Source organism: Arvicanthis niloticus, chromosome 12 (genome assembly GCF_011762505.2).
Source record: "Arvicanthis niloticus isolate mArvNil1 chromosome 12, mArvNil1.pat.X, whole genome shotgun sequence".
Taxonomy (NCBI): Eukaryota; Metazoa; Chordata; class Mammalia; order Rodentia; family Muridae; genus Arvicanthis; species Arvicanthis niloticus.
The window spans coordinates 22,892,677-22,910,382 of NC_047669.1; the positions used below are offsets into that span (position 1 = coordinate 22,892,677).

General features: G+C 39.0%; 1 protein-coding gene and 1 pseudogene across 1 annotated transcript; one reads left to right on the forward strand and one right to left on the reverse strand.

The window, feature by feature from the left end:
- Positions 1 to 5,361: 5,361 nt before the first annotated feature.
- Positions 5,362 to 5,459, forward strand: LOC117718376 (U6 spliceosomal RNA; annotated as a pseudogene).
- Positions 5,460 to 5,505: 46 nt separating this feature from the next.
- LOC117717966 (stefin-1-like) lies at positions 5,506 to 13,195 on the reverse strand. The gene is made up of 3 exons (XM_034515472.2): positions 13,051 to 13,195; positions 9,826 to 9,927; positions 5,506 to 5,714 (listed from the first exon to the last, which is right to left on the reverse strand). The coding sequence occupies exons 1-3, from the start codon at positions 13,114 to 13,116 to the stop codon at positions 5,589 to 5,591; spliced, it is 294 nt and encodes a 97-aa protein (XP_034371363.1). The 5' UTR covers positions 13,117 to 13,195; the 3' UTR covers positions 5,506 to 5,588.
- Positions 13,196 to 17,706: the final 4,511 nt, after the last annotated feature.

The following is a 17,706-nucleotide window of genomic DNA, read 5'->3' on the forward strand; positions in this document are numbered from 1 at the left end:
TGCTAACACAAAATCTTGGGTCTCTGCGAAAAAAAACTGAAATAGATGGCTATAAGCTATTGTAAACAGGCAGCTTTTGCAGAAATTCACCAGCCTGAGTAGTCATAAACCTTGTAAATAGGCAGCCTTGGCGGATAGTACCAACTTAGATAAAGACAAGTGAATCATAGGCAGAGTCATAGTGACCTGACCCCTGAACCTTCACCCAGCTGATACCCTGTTCTGAAAGATATCTGTACTCCCCCTGAACACCTATGCTCCTGTGTCATCCCCTTCCCCACATCCTGCATTTTCGTGTTTATAACCCCTGTATTAAAAAGTAAAAATTATGATTTGATAATAATAAAAAAGAAAAAAAAGGTGTTACTGTAAATAAAATGTTAACCTTTTTTATAAAAAAAATCAAGACCAAACAACAACAAAACAATACCAAAAAGCAAGAGAATCAAAAGCAGCAGAAGAAATGAGGGTATTTGCCATGTTATTCTTTACATTTGGTGACAAATATTTTAAAAACTGCAAGTAAAATCCACTGTAGACATTTTTATTATCTTTATGAAGTTGGGTGGATTCTGAGCAACCAGCCTTGACATTACTAAGTACTCTCTTTAAATAACTCTTCAAGTTCTAACATATTTAGAATCTGGTTATGCATGTCCTTCAGCCAATTCAGCTGTCTGGCTTTCATTGCTCAACCCAAACTTGAGCAGTGGATTTGATGCTACATGTCCAAGGAGCATAGGATCTGCCAACCAAAATCTAAGGTTCAAACAAGGCAGAGGCTTTTGGTCCAGCTAAGTCCCAGGCTTCAGTTTCAGTTGAGGTTCTCAAAAGTGTGCAGGCCCCTGTGAAGGCCTCACAGAAAAAGCAGGGCAGTTTCTAATGGCAGGGGAGTTTCTAACTAGCTGCTTGAATCCTTTTTTCTAGTAACTAACTTACCTGGACTTACCTCAACTTGCTCAGTTCTTGAGTCTAGTCTCATCAATTGTGAATTTAAAGCCTGTCATTGAGTCAGCCTCACCTTCTCACCATGATATTTCTCATAGTTGTTCTTATTGTATATAATTTACTGTTATTGGAAATAAAGCCATTTCTTGAAATAAAGTGGGGAGAGAGACTGTGATGACCCACACATATTATATTTACCAACTATGAAAAATTGCTTTCAATTGTTGAATGAATCAATGCCAGGCTAGCAGGATATGTACATGTTTGCCACATCCTTACCTGCTCCAAAAAGAAAGGCAAGCTTCCCTGGAGAAGGTCACATAACCCAAAAAGTCAACTGGTTGAGTAAGAAGTGTGGCTTTTTGCATAATAGAGGTCTAGTGGCTTGGAGGTGGGAAAGGACAATGGTCAGAATGTTTAGGCAGACAGAGATGTAGGCAGATGCAGCAAGGACTACACAGACACAGAAGGAAGATGAAAGGGAGACAGGACAGAGCTGAGATGTAGGTAGTGAGAACCACATGGATAGACACAATGGCAGAGAAGCTGGGTTAGACTAGCTGAGAGACTGTCCACAAGGTAAAATGAGGGTAAGTATCCTACAATTCAATAGATTTGGGGGTTTTCCACTTGCAAGTATCTTAATTAAAGAATAGTAATAGAAATGAAGCTACAATTGGGGTAACAGGAAACAATTGCAACAGTGCTTGAGAGACTCTAACCTTAATGAAGTAATTTTGCTTTGGACGACTTGAGATTTATACTCAATGGCTTTGAATTTTTCATATTTCTCATTGGTTTTTCTCTTCAGGACACCTTTTAAAGTTACCATTACACAGGACTAGTGGAAGAACTACAATAATTTTTCCAGCTACCATAAAACAATTACCTCCTGAAGAGTAATCCACAAGTTACAGTGAATTTGAGTGGCAACCCAAAGAGAGGGTGGATGTAAGGTGATTTAAAAGGGTAATTATAGCATATGGTATAGACTCACCTTATGTGAAACAAGTACTAAATAATTGGGAGATGCAGAATTGTATAATTCCAAAAGATTTGAAGATTTAATAGTAGCTATCATTGAAGCTGGCCCTTAACTACAGTGGCTGATATGGTACAGAGAGGATGCTCTGGCTATGTAGCAACATAAGAGGAATAAAAAGATTAATATTGTCAAGGGTCAGTTAGTAGGTGAAGGTTAATATGGTGAGGTAGAAATGTATAATCTGTTTGATAATATCACCTTAGAGCAATGTCTTACAGTAGCTTTAAATGCTTGGGTCAAGGTTGAACAACAGTGAAGATGATCTGAGTCATTTACCAAGATAACCCAGGACTCAGATGAAGCTTTTAGTGATTATTTTTACAATGATTAACTTCAACTGTAAATAAAGCAATATCAGATCCAGATGTAAGACTGGGATTAATTGAATCTTAAGCTTTTAAGAATGCTAATTCTGAGTGGAAAAAGACTATTAGACCTTTAAAGACCAGATACACACTTAATTTGAATGCAGTATTGCTACTGTGGATATTGGATCTAATGTGTTCAATGGTGCTGTGATAATACTGGCAATTGCTAAAAGTATGGGATCTCAGAATGTCTGATTCTGTGGCTGTGGAAGACCAGGTTATTTCCTAATGGAATATAGACAAATGATTCCATAGGATAATATTTTCTTTAATGATAATCCAGGGAGAAAGTTTCCTGGGATATGCAAAAGACGTGAAAAGGTTAGACACAGGACTTAAAACAAACAGAGATATATAAGAAAATCCATTACAATCAGGAATTACTGCCTAAGGGGCTTTGCTCAACGCCCCCCCCCCCCAAAGCAACTTGAGCCATTTGCTCCATGTCATCAAAGGAGAGCTTGTTCTAGAGAACAACTAGAAAAAGTACTGCCTGATATCACAGAGAGAGCTGATCTACAATTAACTATTCTGATGAATAGAACAAGAGATTTTAAAGGTACAGGAAAGACTTATTTTGGCAAAGTTCTATAAATGATTAAAGACTAAAATTAAAATTATAATTAGATGGAATTAATATTGTGGTCTATGGTAGCATGTTGGATATATGGGTTGTAGAATTGTTAAATCTATAGTATCATTACTAATGTGTTATTAAATAAATGAGTATCACTGCATAAATTTTTTACTTAAAAAGTAAATAAGTAAACCTTTAGTAAAAACAAAAAAAGTTTGAGGTCTAGGGCAAACTGGAGCAGATGTAACAGTAATATCACAAGATTCTTGGAATTCAGCTTGGCCACTTCAGAAAGTATCTACACAACTGTTGAGACAAGGCCTCAGGTGAAACAGAGTCTATAATGGGTTAAATGAAGAGGATCAAAATGTCAGATAGGAAGATTAGGGCCAAATGTGGCAGACATGTGGCTCTGGAGAGATGGCTCAGTGGTTAAGAGCACTTACTGCTCTTCCAGAGGTCCTAAATTCAATTCCAGGCAACTATATGGTAACTTAAAACTATCTGTAATGTGATCTGATATCCTCTTCTGGTGTGTCTGAAGAAAGCTACAGTGTACTCATAGAAATAAAATCAATAAATATATTTTTAAAAGGTACAGGAGGAAGGTTTTGCCACAAGAAATATTAAACAGCCACATGCGTCCATTCATTGTAAACTGTGTCAACATTTTATACAGCAGTCATTACAGATAATTTGTAAACAGTTTCCTCAATCTATAATTTATCACTATGTGGATGATATCTTGATGGGGAAGTCTAATACAGATACCTTACAAAAAATGTTTGTTGAAGGGAAGATAACGTTTCCTTGTTGGGGAATCAAAAATTTCTCCTGAAAATTACATAGAGAGAATTCTATTAACAATCTAGAACATAAGATAGGTCTTCAGAAAACTCAGCCACAGGAAGTATAGATCAGAAGGGATCAATTATAAACTCTCAAATTTTCAAAATTTTCTGAGATATTAATTGGCTACAGCCCATAATTAGATTAGCTATTCAAGAGTTAAGTAATTTATTTCAAACCTTAGAAGCTGTTTCAACCTTAAAGGGTCTGGTAATCATTTAAATTATCTAATATTTATACTGAGAAAATCAGGAGAGGTGCAAACTGAGTGACAAACCTGCTAGCTCAGCGAGATATCTTTATTTTCTTAACCATATACAAAACATCTATTAACAGGCCTGATTCTACAACTAAACTTGTAGCTCTTCAGAAATCTTTCTATCTGTGTCATTCTGTGGAACTAGTTCACATTTCTCTTGAGCTCCTCCAAACCTAAGGGGCCCTCTTAGCTCTCTTTTCTAGAATACTATTTTATTTGTGTCCTGCCTGATGCTTCTCTGTTGTTCCTGCAAGCCTGAAGAGAAAAATCCCTGCCTTCCAAACCAAAACAGTGAGCTCAACAAAGATCCAGTTGCTTATAAAATAAGTCTTTAGCTCTTCCCATACCCTAAGCAGGCTGAACCATGTTACCATTATTGTAGGGAGGCTGCAAGCCAAGTCAGTAGGGGCCACACCATGTCACTTTTATGGTGAGGTATCTCCAGGACACCAAGCTAGGAAAAGATAGATAGATTATTGTATTCCTTTTCAGACTATGAAAGAAACGAGTCTCAAATATTTTAGATTGGGATGTTTTTCTTAATGATGATAAAAAATTAAAGTTGTGTTTGCTGCACCATAATGCACATATGATTCAGCTCTTGTTTAAAGACAGATGTGCCTATAACTTGAATAGAACTCATTTAAAACATAATTTAAAGTCCTAGTCTTATGGACACTACTTTCATAAACTGTTAAGGGCAATAAAGAAAAACATGTTAGTGGTCAGTCACCTATAAACGGTCATATCCTATAAGGCATTCAGAACTAGTGCTCATACTAGGTACTAATGTAGTTGATTGCAAGAGTAGACTTTATTTATTTATTACAACAACTTGAAAAGATTGACACCTGGGACTATGTATCAGTGCACCATCAGTGTTCATTTCCTAGTCTTGATTGTTGGGTTTGGGTTGTGCAGGAGAATGGCCTTGTGGGACGTGCACATTGCTATTTGTCCTAGTGAGCACTAGGAAGCATTTGCTTGTGAGGGGAACACACTGCAATTGACTCTCAAGTGCAAGGGAAGCATGGGGGAGGGGAGAGGGCAGCTTCCTTATCAGTTATGATTGTTTTAAAACATCACTTGTAAAATACAAAATTTGTTTTGAAACATGAAGGCACAGATGGCATGCTGGGTTCCAGGCAAACAAAGGGGTCAAGAAGTGTGTTTCCCTGACAGCCACCAATGCACCTGCAGTGAGGATGGGGTGATAATTCCTTTACACAATTCCAACTGAGCCATAGTTTTCATAAGGTTTCCAATTGGAATCATTTGTTGTGGAGTATCAACTCTGAACCATGAACACTGCTCTGTATGACAGCATGCATATTAAAAATTGGAATGACACAGAGATTGTCATGGCCTTTACCCAAGGATGACACACAGATTAACAAAACATTTCATATTTAAAAATAATTTTTTAGGAAGTAAACACAATACTGAAAATGAGAGAAGAAAACAGTTATTTCAAGAATGTGTCTTTATTGATGGCCGCATCTGTTTATAATGAGAGGAATCAGGTCACTTTAGAATTTCTGCTTAGAAGTCGGTCAGCTCATCATTCTTGGTTTTGTTAGTCTGGTAACTATGAAGTTCATAATTATCTTTTCCAGAGGGCCCACTGAAGACTTTTATGTGAATGAAACAACCATTCCCTACATCCACCTGAAAGACATAAAAGAAGAAAAGAAAAAAAAGCAAGCAAACAATAAAGGAAGGAAGGAAGGAAGAAAAAAAGAAAGAAAGAAAGAAAGAAAGAAAGAAAGAGGGAGGCAGGATGAAGAGAGAGAGAGAGAGAGAGAGAGAGAGAGAGAGAGAGAGAGAGAGAGAGAGAGGAAGAAGAAGAAGAAGGAGAAGAAGAAGAAGAAGAAGAAGAAGAAGAAGAAGAAGAAGAAGAAGAAGAAGAAGAAAGATTATTCACGTGGATCTCTATTGTATGATAAATCTACTTTCTTGTCGAGATATAACATGTCAAGCACTCCTGAAACAACACTTCTGGTTCAACGCAGTACCCTTGAACTGAACTTTAATCAACTTGTACATTGGGAAAAAGAACAGCTAACAGTATGGCAGAAAACATATTTCTCAGATGTATTTTGAATACCTTTTAGAAAGAATAATTTATTCAATGTATTTGTATAAATGTTTTGCCTGCTTGCATATAAGTGCATCACGTGCATGCAATGCCTGAAGCCTTAAGAAGGGGGTGCTAAATCCCCTAGAACTGGTGTCAGAGATGGTTGTGAGCTGCCATGTAGGTGCTAACACCCAAACCCAAGTCCTCTGCAAGAACAGCCAGCACTCCTACTCACTAATCTACTTCTCCATGTGCATTTAATTTATTGTACTTTTCATTAAAATCTTGGCACAGATGACATTCCAGAGATACTTTATTTTCATGATGCCCGAAAAGGAGCAGAGGGAAGCCTGTGTTTTTGGTGGTTCTATTTTTTTACTTCCAAGTTGGGAGAAAAATTGGCATATAGTTTGATAAGGGAAAAGAAACTCAGATTTGCTTTTGAATATATAGACTGTTTGGTCCCCATATCTCTGCTGTGTTGTAACCTACTTTGTGAATGCCCACCAGGCTGCCTCCTTTGTAAAGTAAAGTAAAGAAAAGTAAAGCAGCCTAGATAACATCAGGATAACACTCCCAATGGTAGTTTGTTCATGAAGCTGGGTCCTACACCAAAGCCAATAAGCACTGCCATTTTGTTGTTTATCAGAACAATAAAGGTTTTGTGTTCTACAGTAGACATTGTATGTCCCTGATATCACTTCCTACCTTAATCTTAAAATGCTACTAATCAGAGTTTACCATTAATATATCTCAGTCTGATGAGCATCATACAAAGAGTGTTTGTATGTGCATGTACATGTGTGTGCATGTGTGTGATTTCTTTCTGTAGGTCTGGAAAAAAGCTGTTATAGTATCAATGTCATTGATGCCAGAAACAGATTTAAAGATAGTAGTTTTCTGGAGCTGGGGATACAGCTTACTTAGCAGAGTGTTTTTCTACCTTGCATGTATGACGCCTTAGGTTTGGTCTACCAGTGACTCATATGCCTGGTGGTGTGTGCCTGTAATCTCAGCACTCTGGGGTAGAGGCAAAAGGAGCAGAAATTCAAGGTCATTTTTCAATTATATATGGCGTTTGAGTTCCAGGACCTCCTGAGATACATGACAGTTTACGTCAAAACAACAACAAACAACTACGACGCAAACACCCTAACCACCACAAACCAAAAACATTGAGTTGTAATTTTTTCCCCATAAAGCTCTCAGTGACTATGTGGCAGAGCCCAAATTGGCACCCAGATCTGTTAGATTCCAACATGTATATCATTTTGTTTGTCTTGTGGGTCTCTTTTATTTTGAGGTAGGATCTCTCTGTGTAGCCCAGGCTAGTCTCAGACTTCGGAATCCTGTCTTTGCTTCCAAGTAATGGGATTACAGGTGTGTCCCATTCTCAGCATTTGTGTTCTCCTCACTCTACAGTGTATCTTTTTAAAACTGCATTTGTTTCCTACTTGGAAAAGAGCTTCTCTTTAGCAAACATTGTTGATATTCCCAGAGCCAGAACATCCATTGCTCCAGGGGGGGAAATCTTGGCTCTGTGCTTCCGATAGTGTGAACTTCCAGAGTTTTACATTTCCAGAGATCAATTTTCTGATTGGTAACAAGGTAAAAATGGTTTAGTTTTGTTTCATGGATTATTTTTTATGAGGATTGATTTTAGAGGGATGTGGCCTGCTTGTAGTACAGGACCTGGCACATCCTAAGCCCACCTTGTGTTATTATCCTCTCTGTTCAGGCTAGGGAGGAGATCTTGGGATCACACAGATTTGGAATAAGTATGAACAGATTAAACAAACAGAACAAAGGTCATTCCCAGGACAGCCTAACATTGAAGCCTGTGGTTCTCTACTATTGTCTCAGTGGGAATTCAAGACAGACAAAAAAACAAAAACAAAAACAAAACAAAAAAAACACTACCAGTAACAAATGAAATCTAGAAAGTGGCTGAGAGCAATGGGGTCAATAGCCATCCTGCTGGAAGAAAGGAGAGAACTAAGGCTCAATAGCAGAATGGAAGATGAGAGCCATGGGTGGGGGGTGGGGTGGGGCTGCGGAGTAAGAAACCACACTGAAATAGCGTGGTCAAGGGAAAGAATTTCCAAGATCATTTTCTGATGAAATTTTTTATTAATGAAATATGTGTGGGAGTTATATGAAATGTTCATATTTAGATAAGCAAACTTATCAAAATAATCCCAATTTTGGTGGAAATTTGCCTGTCTTTGAATACAATCATTTTACCTAATTTTTTTTCCTCAGATGTGAAGAAAGATCATGGAAGGAACCAATCCCTTCTGAGGACACAGCTGGGCTTAGCTCACATGTTTTTTCAGGCATGGAACACACCAGAAACTTAAATTTGATTGAACTGAGCTGGCCCAGTCCTTATATACTACCCAGCTTTGAGAGTGGCTCATGTTGAGCTGGCTAGTTCAGCTCATGTCATTAAAAAAACACCAAACAAGCAAAACACATTAAAAACATATAGCTTAAGTATCTATTTTTCAAAAGTAAACAAATGCTATTGTGCCTTGGTCCAATGATAAATCAGAAGGGGTAAAGGCGCTTGACTGAGGGTTATATTTTCAGTCAAGATTGACATTGTTTAATACACAGAGAAAAGTACAGCTCCTATTTATTATCTGTGGTTGAGTTTTTGAATTGTTTCCCGTGATATCACAAGAATGTCAAAAATGTTTTTTCATTAGAACTTAATCAGGAAACCATTTAATTTTTGATATAAAATCTGTTTTAAAATTTAAAATAGTAGTGTGTATGCGTGTGTGTTTGTGTATGGCTATGCACATATAGGAACAAGTGCCCTCAGAGACCAGAGGTACCAGACCTTTACAGCTGGAATTACAGCTGATTGTGAGCAGCCTGATGTGGGTGGTGGACACTGAACTTGAGGTTTCTGCAAAAGCCTCATTCACTTTTGACAGCTGAGTCATTTCTCCAGCTCCTAAAATGTATTTATAAAATACTATTAATATGGCTTTATATTGTAGATGGAGTGCCATCTGTTAGACCTGCTTGAGCTATGAAAATAATTATTTGGGGGCTGGAGAGATGGTGCATCAGTTAAGAGTAATGACTGCCCTTCCAGAGGTCCTGAGTTCAATTCCCAGCAACTACACTACATGCTGGCTCACAGCCATTTATAGTGGGACATGATGCCCACTTCTGGCATGCAGGCATACATGGAGACAGAACACTCATATATAAAAAATAATTTAAACAATCATTTAAATTATATTAATAACTACTCATTTAAAGGATGAAACTGGCTTGAATTATTCTTTCAGCTAATGACTGAAGTCCTTCTTTAAGTGCATGTAATTTGATCACACATAGAATTAGGATGTTTTGAGTTGGAAAATGCTCTAAGTCACTGGTCAATTCTCACACACTAAAACGTTAGCTTCCACATCCAGCTGATAGAATAAGCAGCCTTGGCTGCAAAGCAATGTCTGAGCTGTTATACCATCCTTTTCTACAGGGTTCTAGAAATTAAGAACCACATAAGAAGTATTTCTGTATTCATGAGGAAATACAATGTTAATATCTTGTCATCTGATGGATTTGGGAGTCTTCCACTTACAAGTGTCTTAACTAAAAACAAATGGTGGAAATGAAGCTACAATTGGGGCAACAGGAAACAATTGCTTCAGTGCTTGAGGGAAGTTGTTGCCTAACCTTAATGAAGTAGATTATTCCAGAGACGACTTGAGATTTATATTCAACGGCTTTGAATTTTTCATATTTCTCATTGGTTTTCCCTTCAAGCTGTGGTCTGACCTGAGGAGGAGAAAATAAGGGATGATGTTAGGGTTGTGTGGACTCAGGTTATCTGCTTCACAAAACTGAGGACCTCATCCTCCCGAGAGTCCTCAGATGCTGATGAACCTGGGCTGGCTGCTCAAACCTCTAGCCTCTAATATTAGAACCTGAAAGACTGAGGCAGGAGAATGTCATTCAAGAGCAACTTGGACTATATAGAACGTTCCAGGCTAGTTGTTGCTACCCATTGAATCCTGCCTCAACAATGAAAACACACACACAAACATACACACACCCACAGACCACACACACACACACAGAGACATACACACATACTTAAAAAATAAAAATAAAGCAAAAAACAATATAGTCATGATTTGCAATGGAGGACCCCAACTGGTATATCTACATTTGTTCAATAAACACAAAGTAAATGGCACATAGTGGAGATTTTCTCTGGGTCCCCTCAGATCATTCTAGGAATTCAATAACCCCCTGAGACCTGACACTGTGTGGGGACCCAACCAACCATAATCTCAGAGTAGCAGACTATATTTCCTGATCTAGTAAGTTTGTTTCACAGTATCTGACCTGTAGTGTTCTTTGTAAGGGAAGGATTGCTGTGACTCAGAAAATGCTTCCTAAAAATACACAGTTTACTTCCTGCTTCTCTGCCTCTCAACATTTTAGTGAGAGTTGTCCCCTCACGCTGTCTCCTGCAAGACAGGACAGATGAGAGACATCTGGGAGCTGAGCCACCACCTTGTACCTGTTCACCTGATAGTAAAGAGGTTGGCAGCAGTGCTTAATATTAGTTTTGCTCTTAAACCTATGATCATGAAAAAGTGCTTAATTACACTTTATTTTATAATATTCCCTAGATATTTTGATTTCTTCTATACTGTTAATTCGGGAGTAATAGAGGCCTTTTCTTTCAGCCTTTATGTAGCTTCTACAGTTTATAGCCAGATGCTCAATATGTAGGAGTGACTCAGAAAATGCCCCTGTGAACTTGTTCATGGCTATGCATCTCCCTTAGTGATTTAAGCCTGAGGCCTTGACTTCCACAGAGAGGGCAAGTTTGCTGCATTCCCTCCCCTCATTCCTGCAGAGCTCCATAGTGTGCCGAGGCTGTGCAATAGGAAAGACCATGTCAGTGTCTCATCTGGGTGAGTCTTAAGCATTTTGAGTCTTGGTTTCATCCTCTAAAAATAGCATAGGATGCATCCTTGCATGCCTGGGGGGCTTTGAAGGTCAACTGAAAGAGGGGACAGAAATCAAGGCTTTTATAACAGCAAAGCTCCTTCCAGCGTGAGGTGACCTTCTTAATATCTATGTTTCAGTCTGCTTGTCTGGATCTAGAAGAACACATTTCTAAATAAATTTTATTATTGAAGATGTCATCCACAGATGGTACAATTATCAAGATAAAACCTTCTAGTACCTTACTACCTTAAAAACTGTATGATCAAAATACATTTTATGTATCTATAAAGTTCTCTATGAAATTTTATATATCTATGAGAGTATCATGTTCAAAAATTATTCTAGTCAGGCAGAATGTCACCCTCCAGAAGTCCTTGGCACTTAGGACACCAGAGGCAAAAGACTTACTGGAACTTGTGAGGTAAGGACCTCTCTGAGAAATAGGAAGACACCTGTTTCAAAAGAAGAATTATTCTAGATAACCAGATGACCAACTATTAAGAAAATCAATAAAATCGGCTGTAAATTATTTATTTCAAATAACTATATTTCCCTGTCTATCCCCCTACAATCCTGGCTACTGTAACAGGGAGATTTTTACTTCACTGAACACAAATACCAGTTGTGCCTCATCTATGCTTATTTGTTTTGAAACACTTTTTCTGCATGATATTTTACTTAATCCTCTTAGCTCTCCCTTCTTTCCAGTGAAATGGAGAACTTTTCCTTGACCTCCTCTTCTAAGGCCCCATCTCCCCCATGCCTTCTAGGATGCCAGATATATTAGGTCCTATAGGAAAGTAAAGTCATGGGTAGGTAGGAGTGCCCACTCTCCCAGAGACCTTGAAAGAAATGAGGACATGCAGGCTGGTCTAGCCCTCTCGGGGAGACCTGCATTTAATGTAGAGTGACAGGTGACTCATGTGCACACTTAAGGTAGGGAACACCAACTCGATGTGTGGATTCTAAAGAAGATTTAAAGATTTAATATTCCTCAGAAAGAAAATGCTCCAAGGTATTTCTTGAAATAAACCTATGAGTGAGAACTATTTAGCTTTACATATTTAGACACAGAGTTTTAGGCCTGTGACACCATCAAGAATGTTCAGTGCTCTAGGCGTGAAGCCTCCCATCTTTTTTATTCACATAAAGTCTGATGATGCCTTGCATGGTGATACATGCCTGTAATCCCAGCACTTGAGCAGTTGAGGCAGCAGGAGTGCCTTGAGTTTGAGGCTAGCCTGAGTTACCTGCAGGATAGACCATCTAGTAAGACTACCTCTCAAACAAACACACAAACAAATAAGCAAGTAACAAACCAAACTGAGCTTGTCCTCCAGGATGATTCGGCTTCAGAGGGGAAAACAATGTGATGTAAGAAATAAAGTCACAGATGCAAACTTACCTCCTTACCTCTCCTTTGTAAAACAGGAAACATGATAAACCTTTTTATATAGATGATAGTTAAGCAGCATGTATTAAGTTGCTAGAAACAGTGAGTTCTATTTTGACTGTGATGATTTGGTGGGCATAGCATCCTAGAATCTGCTCAGAAATTTTTAACAACCTTAGGAGCCTTTACATATCAGCTTCCCTCAGTGGGACTGGAAAATTTCATCAGTAATTAGAGCTCCTGGGATCAGATACATGAGGTGGAGAGATGATCCAGCATGAATTCACCTTCAGCTACTGGGAAAACTGAGGCTACAGCTGTTGCTTGGGGTATTAAAATTTCCTTGAAATGGTTCATGTTCCACCCTTAGCTTTCTAAATGTCTGAACAAATCCCATATATATATATATATATATATATATATATATATATATATATATGATTTCTGTCATTTCCCACAATCTTAATGCAAGTCCAAATTAAAATCAAAATTTGAAAGTTTGGTTTAGGATAATGCATTTTTCCTTAAGTATATCGACTCACATTGTCAGCAATCTCCTGAATTTCTGGTGTGGCCGGTCTGGCCTCTGACACACCTCCATACGACATTTTGATGAGTAGCTTCTTAGCTGTGTTGGAATCTGAGAAGAAATGATCCTGCAAGCACTGAGACTCAGGATTTTAAAGGGATCTGTAAACTCCTCCCCTATAATGTATTATCTCCACAGCATCAGAGGAACTGGGGAATTGAGTGTGGCCTCAGGAAAGTCTTACCTCATTGCTTAGAGGAAGTGCTAAGTGAAGTTGGGAAAAAATTGGTTGGGGGAAGTGAGCAAGCATGTGTGTCCAGGTCTCAGGTGTGGTGAACATGGTTCCTCCCTGCAATCTCTGTGCCAATAATGTCATCCTTTGTTTCACATGAGGAAGGGCATGCATAATGTGATTTTAAATATGTTAGAACTTGAAGAGTTATTTAAAGAGAGTACTTAGTAATGTCAAGGCTGGTTGCTCAGAACCCACCCAACTTTATAAAGATAATAAAAATGTCTACAGTGGATTTTACTTGCGGTTTCTAAAATGCTTATCCTCAAACATAAAGAATAACATGGCAAATACCCTCATTTTTCCTGCTGCTTTTGATTCTCTTGCTTTTTGGTTTTGTTTTGTTGTTGTTTGGTCTTGAGTTTTGAGGCAAGCTTTGTCTGGATAGCCCTGGATGTCCTCAGACTCACACTGTGATTAGGCTGGCTTCAAACTCACAGAGATCTCTCTTCCTCTGACTTCTAAGTACTGGGATAAAAGACATACCCCACAATGTCTTGTTGTCCTGGCCAGCAGGGCATTAAACAGGGGTCTGGGGATGTCACCTGAAAAGGGGTTGGGGACAAGCAAAGACACAAAGAATGGCAATCTGTCTGTATTCTGATCAAGTTGAAGTTTTTACTTTTTAACACGGGGTTATATACACAAAAAGGCAGGATGTGGGGGAAAGGGATGATGCAGAAATGTAAATGTTCAGGGTGAGTACAGATACTGTTTAGAACAGAGTATCAGCTGGATGAAGGTTCAGGGGACAGGTAACTATGACTCTGCCTATGATTCACTTGTCTTTATCTAAGTTGGTACTATCCACCAAGGCTAAGTATCTACAGGGACCATGAAGACCCAGGCTGGCAAATTTGCACAAAAGCTGCTTGTTTACAATAGCTTCTAGCCATCTGTTTAAGTGGTTTTCCACAGAGACCCACGACTTCGTGTTAACATGCCTGTATGTCAGGCCTATAGCTGACCCAGGCCTTCAGTGTATAAGCAGGGCTGCCCCTGACATCTTGTGATTTTTCTTTTGTAGAAGGGCTTGCATGTAAACCAGGCTAGACTGGAACTCACACTGTGGCCCAGGCTGTCCTCAAACTTACTATGAAACTTGAAATTCTTCTTCTGACTCTACCCACAGAGCAGTGGGATTACAGGCATGGTCTTAAATATCTGATCCTTCTGCCTCTGCTTCCCAAGTGATGGGATTATAGTCAGTAGGTAACTTATTAGGTAATAACCCAACCATGTAAAAGGTAAAACTACTGTGTAGAAGAATTGCTGGGTGTCAAGAGGAAAGTGCTAGGGATAACAGGGAATAGGGCACAGTAAAGGGACAGAGGCTTGCTGCTCACCCATCAAAGCCCACTGGGGTGACTTCAACAGAGAGAAGGAGGGAAGACATGTTCAGTTCTGAGTGTCAGAGACATAGATGTCTGTTGTTTTATTGTCGTCTTTATTTAAACAATTTTAAAATTTAAGATAGCCTTCCGCCTCTGGCCTGGATACCAGTGGCTCAAGCAGTCTCCCAGCCGATCTGCTCCCCTCTGGAAACTGAGTCCGGAGGCATCCTAGGGAGGGCACGGATCACAGAGCAGAAGGTAGGAGAACCCGCTCACAGCCCTAGGCCTTAGAAGCACAACTGGCAGTAGAGAGCCCCCCAGAGGGCACCTGGCAGCCAGACCCTGCCCCTGAGGAGAACCACTCCTCTCTTCTGCCTCTGGCCTGGATACCGGTGGCTCAAGCAGTCTCCCAGCCAATCTGCCCCCCTCTGGAAACTGAGTCCAGAGGCACCCTAGGGAAGGCACAGACCTCAGAGCTGCGGAGGCACCCAAGAGAGGTCAAGGACCCTAGAGCTGCAGGCATCCTAGAGAGGACACGGCCCACACAGCAGCAGAGCAGGAGACACCATATCCTGAAGCATCCTAGAGGAGCAACTACATTCAGAACAGCAAACACCTAGCTGCACTGTGGAGACTCCATATCCTGAATTATCCTAGAGAAGCCACTGAACCCAGAGCAGCTGGAGCTCAGGATCATAGAGTCATCTGTACCCCGAGGAGTTCTGATACAACCAAGATAACTGGAAAGGCAGACTCCAGTCAGAACCAGTGAGTGCGAGTAGAACTACAGCTAACCAAATGTCGAAAGCCAAGCGCAGGAATGTAAACAACAGAAACCAAAGTTACTTGGCATCACCAGAACCCAGTTCCTCCACCATAACAAGTCCTGAACACCACTTCACACCAGAAAAGCAGGACTCAGAATTAAAATCACTACTCATGATGATGATGGAGGACTTTAAAAAGGACATAAACAACACTCTCAAAGAATTTGAGGAGAATGCAGGTAAACAGATAGAAGCCCTTAAAGAAATGCAAGAAAACGCAACCAAACAGGTGAAGGAATTACAGAGAACTGTCCAGGATCTAAAAATTGAAGTAGAAACAATAAAGAAATCACAAAGGGAGACTACACTGGGGATAGAAAACCTAGGAAAAAGATCAGGAGTCATAGACACAAGCATCACCAACAGAATACAAGAGATAGAAGAGAGAATTTCATGCGCAGAAGATACCATGGAAAACACAGACACAACGGTCAAAGAAAATATGAAATGTAAAAAAGTCCTAACACAAAACATCCAGGAAATCCAGGACACAATGAGAAGACCAAACCTAAGGATAATAGGTATAGATGAAGGTGAAGACTCCAACTTAAAGGGCCAGTAAATATCTTCAACAAAATTATAGAGGAAAACTTCCCTAACCTAAAGAAAGAGATGTCCTTAAATATACAAGAAGCCTACAGAACCCCAAATAAACTAGACCAAAAAAGAAACACCTCCTGTCACATAATAATCAAAACATCAAATATACAGAACAAAGAGAAGATACTAAAAGCAGTAAGAGAAAAAGGCAAAGTAACATATAAAGGCAGACCTATAAGAATTACACCAGACTTCTCACCAGAGACTATAAAAGCCAGAAGATCCTGGACTGATATCATACAGGCCCTAAGAGAACACAAATGCCAGCCCAGACTACTATACCCAGCAAAACTCTCAATCAATATTGTTGGAGAAACCAAAATATTCCATGACAAATCCAAATTTACACAGTATCTCAACACAAATCCAGCATTTCAAAGGATAATTGGTGGAAAACTCCAACACAAGTAAGGAAACTACAACCTAGAAAAAGCAAGAAAGTAATCTTTCCAACAACCCTAAAAGAAGGTAGCTATACAAACATGACTCCACTGCCAATAACAAAAAAACAGGAAACAACACTCATTTTTCCTTAATATTTCTTAATATCAATGGACTCAATTCTCCAATAAAAAGACATAGACTATCAGATTGGATACATAAACAGGATCCAACATTTTGCTGCATACAGGAAACGCATCTTTGTGAAAAAGACAGACACTACCTCCGAGTAAAAGGTTGGAAAACAATCTTCCAAGCAAATGGCCCCAAGAAACAAGCTGGAGTAGCACTTCTAGTATCAAATAAAATCGTTTTTCAACCAAAAGTAAACAAAAAGATAAAGAAGGACACTTCATATTCATCAAAGGAAAAATGTACCAAGAAGAACTTGCAATTCTGAACATCTATGCTCCAAATGCAAGGGCACCCACATACATAAAAGAAACTTTACTAAAGCTTAAAGCATACATTGCACCTCACACAATAATAGTGGGAGATTTCAACACCCCACTCTCAGCTATGGACAGATTGTGGAAACAGAAACTAAATCGAGACACAATGAAACTAACAGAAGTTATGAACCAATTGGACTTAACTGATATCTATAGAACATTCCATCCTAAAATAAAAGAATATACCTTTTTCTCAGCACCTCATGGTACCTTCTCCAAAATAGACCATATAATTGGTCACAAAACAGGCCTCAACAGATACAAAAAGATTGAAATAATCCCTAGTACCCTATCAGACCACCATGGACTAAGACTTGTCTTTGACTTGGACAAAAACAACAGAAAGCCCAAATACAGGTGGAAACTGAACAATGCTCTACTCAATGATAACTTGGTCAAGGAAGAAATAAAGAAAGAAATTAAAGACTTTTTAGATTTAAATGAAAATGAGGACACATCATATCAAAATTTGTGGGACTCCATAAAAGCAGTACTAAGAGGAAAAATCATAGCTCTAAGTGCCCACAGAAAGAAAATGGAAAGAACGCACATTAATAAATTGGCAGCACACCTGAAAGCATTGGAACAAAAAGAAGCCAATATACCCAAGAAGAGTAGATGGCAGGAAATAATCAAACTCAGGGCTGAAATCAACCAAGTCGAAACAAAAAGAACTATACAAAATATCAACAAAACCAGGAGCTGGTTCTTTGAGAAAATCAA